The following is a 12,496-nucleotide window of genomic DNA, read 5'->3' as shown; positions in this document are numbered from 1 at the left end:
TAGGCAAATATATGATTTGTTGACCTGGGCTATGCATATCAAATAATATTTACTTGACTGGACCGTAGCTGCATTCTTTTTTGTTGTTGTAATTCAGGTTACCACCATTCCATGGTTTCCATGTTTAGCATAGATAATAAACAACGATGAGTATGTATTTAAAATTAATTGAAGGCTTTTACAAGGACAGCTGCATGTTCTGTGAGCGTTTTTAACACTTTACGTCACTATGAGCAGCCACTGATGCGTATGGCTGAGTCACCAGTTAACACGGTCAGTCGTTAAACCGAAACACATTAAATGTCTTGAGCTGGACTAATCAGAAATGTTTTTGCTTGTAGCACCATTTTAAAATCCAATGTCATGGTATTTGATGTTCAGTACACAACCACAAATAACTTGAGCATCTGACGACTTGTACGCTCATAATTTCTCGCTGGTTTAACGTTCTGTACCAGGTTTCTCCACCAAATACATGGCTGGCCACTAATTATTGGGTCGCTTGCCAATGTAATCTTTCCATTCATTGTAATAACACACAGATCTAGAAAGTCAATTTGTTTAGGTTGCATTCTCAATCTAGCATAGCAAGTTGTTGCACTCGGCCATACTTCCGTTGCTGAGCTGCATTTCACAATTACGTACGACATTATAACTTGGAAACTGCAAAAAGGTCTGAATAAAACTATCTAGGTTTGTTTGAGAGTTAATGTTAGGCCTGTTGTTGGACAGGGACTTTGAGTTTATAAATGAATGCAAGCTTTACTTTAGCTGTGAATCCAGGTGTACACGTATACTGAATGTCTTATGTCCTCCTGCATCTGTGTACATTTATATCCTTCAGCCTGAAGCAGGATTGCATTGTTACTCAAGTACACACACACACACACACACACACACACACACACACACACACACACACACACACCTACACACACACACACACACACACACAGCAAGGGTGGCACTTTTAGTCCAACTATGTGGTTGAATCAGCTGTTTTAGCATGAGATGCTAACTCTGCAGATCAATGGCCCCCTCGGCCTATTAGTCATACCGGCCCTATTAGCATCAGCTATTAGCATCCCCTCATCAATACCATTGATCAAACTTCTCTGGCTTCAGGGCAGAGCAGGACACCAAGGCGACCTGATGAGAGAGAGAGAGAGAGAGAGAGAGAGAGAGAGAGAGAGAGAGAGAGAGAGAGAGAGAGAGAGAGAGAGAGAGAGTCATATGTTTTCCAGTGATTACAAGATGGTATTATGTAACTTTAGTCTTACAAGTGGAAGTTTATTGAGATTTTGGAGTAAATTAATTAATATTAGTTAATTGACATTGTATCTAAAACACTATTTTATGTTTGTTTTTTTACCTTGCAGTTTAAAATATATAATGTCAATATCATTGTAATTCCATCAGAGTAGTATTTCAGTGAGATATTATTTCCCAAAACTGTTCAGCGTCATTGCTGGAAACAGTTCAGCAGCATGGCACAGATGATCTCAGACGACTTGGGTTTTGATAAATCAAAGAGATTTTTTTGCTGCATGAGCTATTGTTTGTCCTTTTTATGTTCCACTCCTGCCCATCTTCGTTTGTCATTACTCCTTTAATCCTGTAGATGACAGTAGTATGCTGATGACCTGGCAGTCATCGAGAGAGGTTTCGTCGACTTAAGAGCTAAATCAGTGATTCGCGGAATGGTCACGGATCATTATTTGCATGTGGATTTGAGTTCATGCATCTAAGTGGCTGTTGTTTGCTGTGGTGACTGTTCTTCATTAAAGAGTGGTTTCTCCAACTCAAAGGAGTGATCCTTTACCATTTGATATGCAGGAAGAAGTGTACACTGACCGTGAGAACATTAAGAACATTTGAGAACACAGAACATCTTCATCGTCGTCTGTTTTGGGCTACTTTTACTTTCAGGTCAGAGTTTAATATCAGGCCTAGTAGAGCAAACAATTCAGAAAATGTGTCAGTGTAAAATACTGCATAATCAAAATGAAGAGTAAGAAACAAAAAAGAAATAGCTGTGATCTATTTATGTTCATTTGTGAAATCCTAAATAGTGTAATTTATTTATTTATATATTAATTTGATATTATATGTAATTCTTTAAATTTAGCATAATGGCCGTGTGGCAAATTCCAAAAATAATCTGCCGGTTATACACTTGATACCATGTAGCCTATCTTTATAAAGAAGGATTTGAAAATGTAAAGGGCCTTAAAATGGCCATAAAACCAACAATCTGTTGACCTCGATGGCATAGCCGTCAGTGCTGAAAACTAAATGTTTAATTGTAAAAGTCAAACCAAATGCAGGGTAGAGAATCATTTGGAGAATGTGTTATGCAGCACACTGCCCATGTATAAAATGTTGCTATTGACACCTTCTTCTCCTTTAGGTGGTGCAAGCTGAACGCAGGAAGAGTCTGCTAAACACGACAGAGTGAGTCTGTGACCGCTTTGCAAGAGGTGTTTCATTTTTAAACAAAATAAAACAAGCTTTCAGTTGGACTGAAATGTTGAACTAAATGAAGTAAACATACATTTGTAGTGTCCCAAAGTTGTTTTCTAAACACACGCACACGCGCACATGCAGAGTCGAAGGTCTTTGCTGCTTATTTCTTCAGTCTTTCTGAAAGGAAGCATATCTGCTAGGAGCAGAGGCCAAGACACACACACACACACACACACACACACACACACACACACACACACACACACACACACACACACACACACAATCCCAAGTTCCTGAAGAAGTGCTGTGTCAGCAAAGGACTACTGTTTACATTTACACCCACAGGCACACACACACACACACACACACACACACACACACACACACACACACACACACACACACACACACGTACAGCATCTTGGGCTTTCAGGGCAGCGAGACGATGTGAAGAGGGTGATTTATTCTGTTATTGCTCGCTAAGTACACTTCTTTCTCTCTGCCACTGTTCAATTCACCAAACTCAGCATCGTGGGTCTTTCATTCAACTCATTCTCCTTTTGCTGCATTGGAAAACGTGGCCAGATCAACAAATAATTACATATTTTAAATCCAAATGTTTTTTTTGGAGTTAAAGTAGAAAATCAGCACCTGGAAGTGAAATTTCACCACACAATACTTGTTTGGAGGGTTCCTGAATACCTTTTTCTGGGTCACTACCATACACAAATACTTTGAATGGGCCCCATTAAATGGTTTAACACCAATCATTACAAACTCATGCTGTCTGTGCAAGTGCTGTTTAAATACACTAGTACACGATCTTATTTTAGAAATGAATGAGAGTTTTGCCAAAGTGTAACGTGAATTACAGGAAAATCTCGTCAAAGAAGACACAGTGTACACGTAATATACCATAACTTGGCTTTAATAAAACACATTTTGGGAAATCCCTCACCTTTATTTTAACCGAGCTTAGCATGGAGAATAAAAGCAGGGGGAAACAGCTAGCCTTGCTCTGTCCTGAGGGGAAATAACACCTATACCTGGACCACAAACTGTGCTCACGGTAAGTATCTAGCAACATGCGTTATAGACGTTATTGTGTATGGATTCAAATAAACAAGATAAATCATGTTAATTAGTAATTTACAGTTATTGAAATGGTTACACATGTTTAACTATACTCTAAAAATGGTGATATGTGGAACATAAGGATGTGAAAAGTCAAAGGTCTGCCCTACATTGTTTAATAATCAGACATTTATCTTGAGGATATTCTACCATATGACTGGTACTAGGAAAATGTTCATCCAATCACATCTGTGTCCTTTCCATTATTCTTTTCTCTGTTTCCCAGCTTTTCCTCCGCACAACTGCATTCATTCTTCTTCTCCCTGTTGGTTAATTCTGGTGGCACGAAGACAAAACGCGGTCTGTGTCATCTCTCCAAACACACGACCAGGATCATGAATGTGAGCCACAAGCTGGCGCGTGCACGCCCACGCAGGCCCGCCCACGTGCACGAAACACACAAGAGCCAGCGGAGGAGAGACGAAGGTGGAGAATCTGAGCCCCGAGTGGGTGCAGAAAAGAGGAAATAAGATCAGGAGCGAGAGAATGCCACGCACATCTTGGCATTTAAACAGAGGATTTCCTCTGTACCTCGTCTTCCCATCCGCTCTCCCTGTTTACATAAGGAGCGACTATACTTCACATAGCTATGAGGGTCTGGGAGTGTGTGTGTGTGCATGTAGGGGTGTATGCGGCCTCCCACACAGGACAGTAACAGCCACCATTTATATTGAAAATAACAGTTTCAGTTTACTGTCTCTTAACGTATTTAGTGGAAGTGAGAATAATTCATTCTTTCCATATTCCTATTCAACTTCCCCGTAAGAAGTTGCTTCAAAGTGAATACCGTCTTCTCTATTTGACACCAATCACATTTGATAAATTAAGTGAAAGAGACATTAAACTGTTAAGACATTTTTGGAGCTGCTAAACAGTATCTAAGCATTCTCCTCTTGTACTGCTGTGGTGTCAGCAGACTGTCTTCCTCTGGTGTTTCAGCCAAAAGGTGATGGATGTCTCTGGCCACCTCTTAGCGCCCTCAGGGGGGATTTTACAGAACACTTGACACTATCGGAGTCAGCAGGCCGGACGGAAAAGATAATATTTTCTTATTTCTTCTGTCGCCACCTTTTATCAGTTGTCTAGTGTTTAAGAGAGCACACCTTGGTTATTTTTATTGTTCGCAAAGTGTGGAATTGTCTTTGGGAATTTGGAAAAACATCAAGAACATAGCAGAGCAGATTTGTGTTTTCTGGTGTATGTTAAGTCCGATATTCACTCACCTTCTGGCTCTGTTTTTGATCTCCATTAACTCCTGGAAATGACTCTTTAGCTGCTAAATTTGCCATTTGGTGCTAAATATTTTTTTTGCTTTTTGACTGGTAATAGCTGCCTTCTATTGGAAACGAAGTTGATGAGAGTTGTGGGAATGAAAAAACTAAAGTTGCAGGCCAGACGGGTTAGTCCACGAACCGATGCCACTACACATTACAGATAGTAATTTGATCCATTGTTAATACAAACACATTGATGACTGCAGCTTCAAATCTGAGTTGAGTAATGTTTCAAGTCTACAGCTGCGTAATTTAGCCGTATTTTAGGAAAACGGTGAGTGTTTACAGATATATTGACAAAGTCACAATTGTGTAGAAAATAGAAAGCATTTGTATGGACAGCAGAGAAGAGTATTATGGGGTTCAAAAAGTTTCTATTGATGTTTTACTGCTTCTCTTTGAGTCCAACTGACTGAACTTAAATTAGACAAAGCTACTTAATCTCAGTCTTTGACAAAACTTTAAACATTTTACAACTTAATTAGTTTACAATGTTTGATATTCAAAAGACAGGTTTTTAGGCCAAGTATATGCCTTTAAAGTTAAACAAGTACAGTGTGAACCTTGTGGAGTTGAGCCACTGCATATAGAATTGATTGGAGAGTGTGTGTGAGGAAAACAATGCTAATAATAGTGCAATACCTGCAGACCACAGCACTCGGGGGAGTCTCGAGGGGCTGCTGCTCAGATTGAGGGTTTGTCCTGGTGTGTGTGTGTGTGTGTGTGTGTGTGTGTGTGTGTGTGTGTGTGTGTGTGTGTGTGTGTGTGTCAGGGAGGGATGGTGGTCAGAATGCTGGCGAGGTACTTTCACAGAGTTTCAGAGTCGCACTGATCAATACATGCTTTAAATAGGGACACAAATACCTGCACACAGCATTAATCTCAATAGCTGGATCCTATTTAAGAAGGAAGCATTTTGCTGAATATAAATTGGCCGGATGTCAACCACACAGAGGTAGAGTAAGTGGTTGGAGAGGCCCAAACGCCACTCAGTGCCTTCCCCAGCGTTAATTAGCAATTGCTCAGAATTGCTAATTAAGTGGATATGTGTGTGTCTCAAATTATCAAACTGTGCATTAAATACAGTTGATCAGTATATGACGGCCACAAGGGATTAAACTGAAACAGGCAAGTACTGCATGTTATACAAATGTGTCAAGGGTTGACCCGCTTTCAGGTCAAATGTTTGTTTCAACGGGATGTCACAGTTTGTGAAATGACCACGACCTCGTAGCCCTTTAAGCCCTAACCCTAACCCTAACCCCGAATCCTATTTATTGTTTGAGTTGTGTTTAGAGGTTGTACATCGGGATTATATATTATTGTAGCCCTGATTTTTATGTTTAATTTGATATCTAACATGTTTGTTTTTTTGGGGGGAAGGGATTTATACCATGATTTTTTCTTGATTTTCCTGATATAAAAGGCGTTATGTGCTGGTGGCACAGAAACAATTCAACGGTTTAGCCAACAAAACCAATGTTCGGTTTGGGCAATAAAACCTCTTAGTTAGTTCCAGGAAATCATCATGGTTTGGCTTAAAATAAGTACGTAAACTTAGATTGAGGTAACATAAGCTATCGTAAGGGTTTGGGTTACGGTTCTCCCGATCGTAAACATTATTTGCCACAACGTCAATGAGAGCATGTGAGCGTATTTAGTTTAGCGACAGATTGACAGAATTGCTGGCATGGTTGTCGTATAAACTCTGTTCCAAATCGCAGACTTTTTATTTGTACTTTTAGTACATACTTGCAGTATGCATTTGATTGGGATTTACTACTTCCTCATAACATAGAGCCTTAAACCCAGACTCTCTCGCTCCTATATCTGCTTTGCAAAGAATTGTGGGTCAGAATAGGCAGAAGAGCATGTTGGCTTGCATCCTGCAAAAAGTCACCTGATCCTTTTTTCATACTGTTTTGACATATGATATATATGTATATATATGGACATCTTTAATATTTGTATTGCATCCTAAATAGTAGAATGGGTATTGGAACGCATGGACATGAATATAAACTCAGATATGATGAGGAAAAAGGTTCAACCTGCAGGGTTTCCATGAGAATTAGCGATGCTTCCTCCTGTTTTAAAGTTCGATAATCAACTTCTTGCTCCTATAATCTGGTGGTTCAGGTTATCACCTGTCTTTGGCACAAAAACCAGGGGTGTGTTGACCTACACTAACTAAACTCCGCGAGCGCGTGTGTGTGTGTGTGTGTGTGTGTGTGTGTGTGTGTGTGTGTGTGTGTGTGTGTGTATGTGCGTGCGCGTGCGCGCAGCCTCCAGGGGATTTGTGTCCATGCCTCGGGGCGTGTGTAGTGGACAGCTTGCGGCTGGATTGATAGAGTGACGTCAGAGCGCCGCTACCTCTCCCCGAGGGCAGGATTAGTCGGGAGCAGCAGAGACAGCGCTCCGGTAATCTCCCGGTAACAAATGGGGGGAGACGGGCACGTTCGGAACTGCCGGTACCAAGTGATACCGCGGGGCCCCTGAGACTCCCGAGATTAGGCTCCTGCATTTGAGGCACGATGGGTCGCTTCGCGCCGCCGCAGCAAACCGACGCGGCCCGGGCAGGTACACGCAGCAGGTAAGCTGTGGAGACGCAGGGTGAACTCGTCTCAGGAGGATTTACCTCGGCAGGGTAGTTCACAGGCTGCGCTGATGATTGTCAACAACTGCTGCTGTTTTATTTTTACTGCTGGTGTCTGCAGTACGTGTTTGTGCGTGGAGGTTGCACTTGGGAGATTATGGGGTATTTGTTGACAACTTTACAGTCCGTGTAGGATTTTTTGTCAAAAGCTGCCAAGTTTGAGTGGTGGGAAATGTTCTTTTAAAAGCTCGTTTGGTTTCACACACACACACACACACACACACACACACACACACACACACACACACACACACACACACACACACACACACACACACACACACACACATACGCGCGCGCGCACCACAGAGGTTCATTCAGTGTCGTCTACTTGTAGGTACCAGTGATGCAGTGGAGCATCGTGAACCTACGTGAACTCGGCTCTTCTGTTGTTGACCGACCTACAGACTGATGGTTAAAAGTATCAAACGTGGCAAAACCAAGCAAAATTGGTGATTCGAAATTAAACTCAAAATCGTGCTGGTTTCCAGGGAATATGTTAATATTTATGTGATTGGAGAACATTTCCCCCTAACACACATTATGGACATACTATGAAGCAAAACACGAAAGTAATTTGTGTTTTGAATAAGGATCACCCTCTGAATGTCAACGCGGATGGCTGGCTCTATTTCTTGACACATGTACTCTGTTTATGTCACGCTCCTGTACATGAAAGCCAGTGTTCAAGGTGCAACGTCTTTTTAGCACAATACCTAATTATTGCAATATTTGCATTTAATATAGCCGTTGATCTTTTTTTTCCATTTCTCTCTTTCAATGACAGAAAAGGAGCGGACAGGAGGAAGTATACGACAAAAGGCGACCTAATCTATTACCTCTGGGCATTTATGGTTTGGTTGTCACCTACTTAGCACCTGCCTCTAAATAACCAGATGACACCCATCACGAACAGGGTCTGAGGGCTGATGGATACTAAAACCCACTGGCCAATTTGTAGCCACCGTGTTACTTTTACCGCTACCGGTTTTTACTGTAAATTATCTGTAGCCTATTTTACGGATCGGTGTGAGTAAAGGTCCAATAATAACCTGTGAAGATCAGTGCGCGTTTCCTCCGCTCTCACCACGCTGTGATGAGGATGCAGCTCCTGAAGTTTATTTATTACAGTCGGTTATCCGAACGTAAATGCGGGGTTTCTGCTCAGGGAGAGGCAGAGGGAGAGAGTCTTTACGCGTGAAAACGGCAGCAAATGCTCTTTGAAAAGGGACGAAATAGGAGGAATAGAAAGTTTTGGTTCTGCACCACTTGGGTGGAACAGTGCAGGTATTTGGCGGTGTGTGTGTGTGTGCGTGCGTGCGTTTGTGTGTAGGCGGTGCGCTGACTCGGGAGGGAGAGGGAGAGAGAGAGAGGGAGATTGCTTTCTACGCGAGAGAGTGTGAGACAGTCAGTGCTGGTTGGAAGTATGCGAGGCGGATGTTTCTGGTGAGCGGCAGACACACTCTTGTGCGTCTTTGCGCTCCAGATCCATGCACTCACCGCGTCTTTCTCTTGGTTTGTGTTTTCTCCCCCTTCACAGCAGCCTCACCTGCGAAGCTACAGCGGAGGACAGCGGAGCTCCTCAGCGGACACTTTGCTGACTGCCAGACACCGGGACAGACAGACAACTCGGTGTACTTTTACCATGGGGGAGAGCCGGGAAGATTAACTTGCAGCAGCCTCCAGTATCCGCAATCAGCCTGTCAGAGAGGAGAGCGCTCTTCACAATGATCCTTTAAATTCCTGCCGCCGATGCTGTCTTTGGAGAGGGGATAGACCCATCTCCTAACAACAGAGGAGACGAGTAGGGAGGCCTTTTGTTCCTTTATTTCAGTCCTCAGATGGACCGAGTGCCCTCGGCACTGGCCGCGAAGATGCGCTGGATCACGCTGGTGCTTGCCGGCTTGACTTTCTGGGGCAAAGTGACTATTTCTAACTGTTTCGACTACGAGGAGCCAGACTATGATTATTATGAGGAGGAGCGAGCGGAGACCATTGACTACAAAGACCCGTGCAAAGCTGGTGAGTCTATTTACTGAGTTTTAGTTTGTAATCAGAACCTTGAAAATAAGTCATTTTACGCGTCTGATTACGCATTGATCCAACCGCTCGAGCGCGCTGGCTCTGAGGTGGCACGTGCATGTGTGTATGAAAAATGACAGCGTGTGTGTGCGTGCGCGTGCATGTGTGCACACTGGTCCAGATGCCCCTTTTACCCACGGTTTTCCGTTATGTTCCTCTCGGTGGTGCCACGTGCAGCCTGGTGACGGTCCTGCTCAGCCGGTGTCCTTCTGAAATGCACGCGCACACTTTCAATATGCGTGCATTTATCTGTAGGCAGAAATTTGGTTCTGATTTTATCCGAAATGCTGTTGCTGCTGCATTCTGTGCATGTGCACCAAGTACACTTCAGTGTGTGTTTGCCCCTGCACCCAGATGTTAAATCAACCGCCAAGGAAGATGAGAAACAGCTGGACTCAACTGCACGCTCTTCTCTCTTTTTCACACACACACACACACACACACACACACACACACACACACACACACACGCACGCGCGCGCACGCACGCACGCACACACAATTTTTGTTGGACCTTTAATGATGGTCTTGGAGCTGCTGTGGAACACAACAGTAAAACCATGGTTGCTCTCATAAGATAGGCAGTATGTGTGTATACAATGAAAGAAAGAGCGTGTACATTCATTTTTAAATTGTGTCAGCACAGTGTTGTCACAATTTAAAGCATGGTGTCTACATTAAACAATGCAAGTTTTCCTCAGTATATTAAAGGTCCTTAATAGGTGTGTGTCATGGTATCTTTGCATGCTCCACCCAAATGAACTCAAGCTGGAGAATCACTTCAGCTTTTATAGTCCCTCTGTCTTTCCTTTTTTCTTTTACAATATATTGTATGTGCAGAATTTGTTGGTGTCCAGTCTATCTACCTAATCTTCATGATTTGAAATCATGTATTGGATATGATCAGTAATGACGATGAAAGGATGTTGCCCCATTTAACAAAATATGCTACAATACACGTAAGCAGTCATATAACTTTTCAGATGTAGAAGATTTATATATATACATTGCTAGTCCTAAATCTGCCTTAATTTTGCACCGATAATATGGTCTTGTGTGTTTAGGTGACGTGCCCCAATCTTCTTTTAACATGAACTCTGTTTACGATCAAACCGCTCATTGTCCAGACCATGTAGCAAAGATCAATGACCAGTCATGCTTATTGTTGCACGTTAACCCTCCGACAGTACACACATCATTCCTACGGAGCAGGTGGAGGAATCTGAAGTTACCTGAGAGATGTTGCTGTGTTGTATCTTCTTCTTAGGTTTTCTGCTGTGGTTGCACCTGTCTGATTGTGTGTGTGTGTATGTGCAGATGTGTTTTGGCACACAAATATGTTCACATGTGTTTTCATGGCACCTTGGAGGCCTTAATGTCGTCTGTGATGACACGTTGGACCGATAAGGACTCCACCCAGAACACTGAGCGTCCACACGCTGACCAACACACATTCCTCACATACCAAATACACAAACCTGACAACCCTGGCCTCTGGCCAGTGTGTGCGTGTGTGTGTGTGTGTGTGTGTGTGTGTGTGTGTGTGTGTGTGTGTGTGTGTGTGTGCCTGTGTGCTTTTTCATGTTCATGTTACACTGTTCTCTGTGTGGGTGATTTTATGTTGATACTGCAATCCCATGACTTTGTGGTTTTTAGTTATGCTGAGACCTGTGTGTGTGTGTGTGTGTTTGGATTGAAGCCCGGCAGGTAACAGGGAGACAGTCAGTCTACATATGTTTGAGTAACTGAGCGACTCTTATAGGTTAAAATAACTGAGTGAGAAAACACATGCAATGTTTTTATTTGCTGGAAATATCAGTGAACATAAAGAATGTATTCATACTTATATGCACTTACATTTCTCACAGCAATCGCACACACGAGTACCTGTTTCTTCCTATATAATCATGTGTGCATGTTTTATAAACATGTTACGGCATTTCTTTTGCCTTCATTAGATATATGACAGTAGAGAGCCACCAATAACGCGGGGATAGAAAGGTTAGTGCAGGTGAACATGCGGAAAAGGTCCCTGTCTGGTAGCATCACATTTACAAACATCCGCCTCGCTTTATTCTGCTGGAGTGAAGTCTTTGTTTCTACAAATAACCAAGAGACACTATGGACATTTTGAATGTGTCGAATTTCAAAACCTTTATTCAAGCACTCTTCACTTTTAGTCCTGTTTCTGTACATTAGGATAGCCTTAAATGTATGGCTGAAGTTGAAACATTTTCAAATCAAGTATGTCTTCATGGAATTAAACAGCAATTAGATCAAATCTTCACCTGTTTGCATACTTACATGAGCATTTTATGCATTTGTGACATCTCCAATTTTCGTCTTGTGTTCAGTTCAGTGGGCTTTTATAATCTGCATTCTCTTCATCTTCATCCTCCTCATACATTCTCTTATATCATGACAAGCTTCACATTATATTGCATATAATCGGCAGTACTGAAATAGTAAGTAGGTTACTCGATTTGTCGACTGACAAAAATATTCGTTTGACAAAATAATCTCACCTCAAGGTCCATTATGTAGCTTTCGTCTGAATCACAGGGTCCTTATCTGCAGATTATGTTTTCTTAATTTCCATGGAACAATGGATGCTGTAACACATCTCAGACTTCTGTTTCATGACGACTTCTAGTTGAGGCTCAAAGTTAATTATTGATTTTGGGCACAAGCAAATTAATGAACAATTTCGATGAGCAATTCATCTTTATTAAAGCAAAGTCATGAGCAAAAATGTAAAAAAGTCCCTGATTCTGGCTTGTCTCATGAGGATTTGCTTATTTCTCTGTTTTATATCATTATAGAATACATATTTTTTAGGTTTATACTGTTTGTCGGAGAAAGCAAGAAATTCAGCATGGGT

At 42.1% G+C, this 12,496-nt stretch overlaps 1 protein-coding gene across 1 annotated transcript in view; it reads left to right on the top strand.

Moving 5' to 3' along the window:
• Positions 1-9,374: 9,374 nt before the first annotated feature.
• tll1 (tolloid-like 1) overlaps positions 9,375-12,496 on the top strand; it is a gene marked incomplete at both ends in the record, with an annotated part of 39,273 nt that continues 36,151 nt past the window's right edge. The window contains one exon of the mRNA XM_079219675.1: positions 9,375-9,555. Within this exon, the coding sequence (XP_079075801.1) occupies positions 9,375-9,555 (181 nt within the window). The remainder of the gene's footprint in view (positions 9,556-12,496) is intronic.

Source organism: Taurulus bubalis, assembly GCF_910589615.1.
Source record: "Taurulus bubalis genome assembly, chromosome: 6".
In the NCBI taxonomy this organism is placed as follows: Eukaryota; Metazoa; Chordata; class Actinopteri; order Perciformes; family Cottidae; genus Taurulus; species Taurulus bubalis.
This window is presented reverse-complemented; position numbering and strand designations above follow the sequence as displayed.